The 3,037-nt window shown below is 44.7% G+C and overlaps 1 protein-coding gene across 3 annotated transcripts in view; it reads left to right on the top strand.

Annotated features, from left to right (window-relative positions):
- The first annotated feature begins 1,827 nt into the window (after positions 1-1,827).
- APOBEC1 (apolipoprotein B mRNA editing enzyme catalytic subunit 1) overlaps positions 1,828-3,037 on the top strand; it is a 20,132-nt gene continuing 18,922 nt past the window's right edge. The window contains exon 1 of one of the 3 annotated variants that reach the window (XM_017512292.2): positions 1,828-1,932. In XM_017512292.2, the coding sequence (XP_017367781.1) occupies positions 1,881-1,932 (52 nt within the window). In that variant the 5' untranslated portion in view covers positions 1,828-1,880. Of the gene's footprint in view, positions 1,967-3,037 lie in introns of all 3 variants that reach the window. The other 2 variants (XM_037732742.1, XM_017512295.2) reach the window with 2 other exon arrangements.

The raw sequence follows: 3,037 nt of genomic DNA, 5'->3' as shown, positions 1-3,037 counted from the left end.
TATTCTACATTATTCTACTTTTGCGTAACTTAGAAAAACTTGGTCTCTGAAGGGGACCAAGTGAGATGTGAGATTTGATGTGAGATTTCTGCCCCTTCTTCAAAACACTGGTCTGCCCGGGTCCAAACACCTGCTTTATCTCATGGAGGCTGCAGGTTGACTTGCATAACTAAGTAAAGTCTTGTATGTAGGATTCAGGTTCCAGGTTCATGGGGCCTTGAAATTCAGAGTTCAGGGGCTCAAGATTTGAGACAGTAGAGGGAGACTTAGGCCTTGAGAAAGTGACCTCAATTCTAGGAGACTCAGAGGAATTTTTGGCTTGAACTTGACCCGGGGTTCAGGCAACAGAGAGCAATGGCATAGGGAAATACCGCATTTACTTTTTCAAGGGGGATAAAAAAGCATAAGTGGTTGGGCCTGGTAGCTCATGCGCCTGTAATCCTAGCACTTTGGGAGGCCGAGGAAGGTGGATCACCCTCGGTCAGGAGTTCAAGACCAGCCTGGCCAACATGGCAAAATATAAAAATTCTCTACTAAAAATATAAAAATTAGCTGGGCATGGTGGCGGGTGCCTGTAATCCGACCTACTCGGGAGGCTGAGGCAGGAGAATCACTTGAACCTAGGAGGTGGAGGTTGCAGTGAGCCGAGATTGCACCATTGTACTCCAGCCTGGACAACAAAAGTGAAACTCCGTCTAAAAAAAAAAAAATAGCAGCAGTTGACTTGGCCACACACTTAGCTAATCTTAGCTTCAAGGATGAAGAAAGCACCAAAGACCTATACACAAATTACCTGACTCAGAGGCCAAGGTCCTTCTCATTTTGTATGGAATAGCGCCCCTCCCCTCTCCAACAGGGATGTGGGACAAAGAGCAAAATGAGAGGAAGTCGGAGATAAGAAAATAATACCTGAAAGCCAAGGCCACAGTGTGCTCACCAGACAACATAAAAACTTTCAAGCTATACTTACAGGTGAAGTCTCTCTCTCTTTTTTTTTTTCTTCTTTTTTTGAGACGGAGTTTCGCTCTTGTTACCCAGATTGGAGTGCAGTGGCATGATCTTGGCTCACCGCAACCTCTGCCTCCCAGGTTCAAGCAATTCTCCTGCCTCAGCCTCCCGAGTAGCTGGGACTACAGGCGTGTACCACCATGCCCAGCTAATTTTTGTAGTTTTAGTAGAGACAGGGTTTCACCTTGTTGACCAGATGGTCTCGATCTCTTGACCTCATGATCCACCTGCCTCGGCCTCCCAAAGTGCTGGGATTATAGGCGTGAGCCACCGCGCCTGGCCGAAGTCTCCCTTAACTTTTCTTCTTCCTCTTGTTTCTCCAATAAAGAATGATGCATCCTTGACGCAGAGCAGGGGATAATGAAAAATAATAAATAAACAAAACAAAAAATATATATAAAGGATGATGGATCCATCTTGCCTTAATCTTTATTTGAAGAAAGAGAAAGGTGGCTGGGTGCCGTGGCTCACGTCTGTAATCCCAGCACTTTGGGAGGCTGAGGCGGGCAGATCACCTGAGGTCAGGAGTTTGAGACCAGCCTGACCAACATGATGAAACCCCATCTCTACTAAAAATAAATAAAGAGAAAGGTTACTAAATTCAGGTGTCATTGGAGAAGAACTTTGGAATTTGGTAACCCCAGTGATCTACTCTACAAAATTAATGCCATTGGCATAATAGGCTTTCTCATCACTAAAGATGTAAATCCCCAGGATAACGTCCCTCTTAGCCTCCTGTTTGTACAGACAGCCCAGATTCCCAGTAATTGCCTGAGAATGAGGAAGGAGTCAGGAATGAGTCATCCTCTGCCCAAGCAGGTGGCAGTGGGCACACCTGAAGAAACAAGGTCCAGGAGCAATCAGCACAACTTATGACTCCAGAGGAAGGAGTCCAGAGACAGAGCACCATGACTTCTGAGAGAGGTAAAGCGGATCCGGGGGCAAGTATTCTCGAACAGTGCAAGAAGTGTGTGTGTGTGCGTGCGTGCGTGCGTGTGTCCTGCTGATTCTTCCGTCTGTGGGTGTTTTCCAACTTCCCTATTATTGATTCGTATATTAATCTTAAATAAGATGATTTATTATTATCATTTACTTGTCCAAGTGACTTTAACCAAATGTCATTAAATCAGTGTTTGTTTTGTAGCAGGATTTTAAAGGGACGGAGAGACCTTTCAGGCTTCAAAAGAATTTTATTAGGTGCACCAGGTCATCGTTAGACTAATGTTTTTAAATGGCTGTGGCCGCAAACCAAGAATTACATGTTATTAATACACTTTAGGGCGGGGAAAACAAGGCAGGGAACAAGTTTTGAGACAAAGTCAGCTAATTTTACTTTGTGACAGTTTTGCAGTCTTGAAAAACATAATTTCTACATGGATTACCTTGGTCTCATGGCCTTGCAGCTGGGGTAGAGAAAAACAAGGATAGCAGAGGCCAAGCACAGTGGCACACACCTGTAATCCTAGCACTTTGGGAGGCTGACGCGGGAGGATCACAAGGGCAGGAGTTCAAGACCAACCTAGCTAATATGTTGAAACCCCGTCTCTACTAAAAATATAAAAATTAGCTGGGCATGGTTGTGGGTGCCCGTAGTCCTAGCTACTTGGGAGGCTAAAACAGGATAATTGCTTGACCCGGGAAGTGGAGGCTGCAGTAAGCCGAGATCACGCCACTGCACTCCAGCCTGGGTGACAGCATGAGACTCTGTCTCAAAAAAAAAAAAAACAAGGATAGCAGAACTGTGTGTGGGTAGATATGCCTGGGTGCTTAACATTAGCTTCCTTATCTCTAAGGGAGGAGGGAGTTGTACTGGATTTAAGTACAGTTTTATGACTTACTTTGAATGTGTGTGTGTTGCTTGATTAAGCCTGTAGCTGTAGTTGATATAGTTGAGCTGGGAAGGGTTACTTACTTAGCTTAAGTGTGATTTTTCTAGCAACAAATTTTAATCTTTTTTTTTTTTTTAAAGATGGGGTTTCACCATGATGGCCAGGCTGGTCTTGAACTCCTGACCTCAGGTGATCCACCC

Source organism: Cebus imitator, unplaced genomic scaffold (assembly GCF_001604975.1).
Source record: "Cebus imitator isolate Cc_AM_T3 unplaced genomic scaffold, Cebus_imitator-1.0 Scaffold469, whole genome shotgun sequence".
Classification (NCBI taxonomy): Eukaryota; Metazoa; Chordata; class Mammalia; order Primates; family Cebidae; genus Cebus; species Cebus imitator.
Note: the sequence above shows the minus strand (reverse complement) of the source record. Positions and strands in the feature narration are given on the sequence as shown.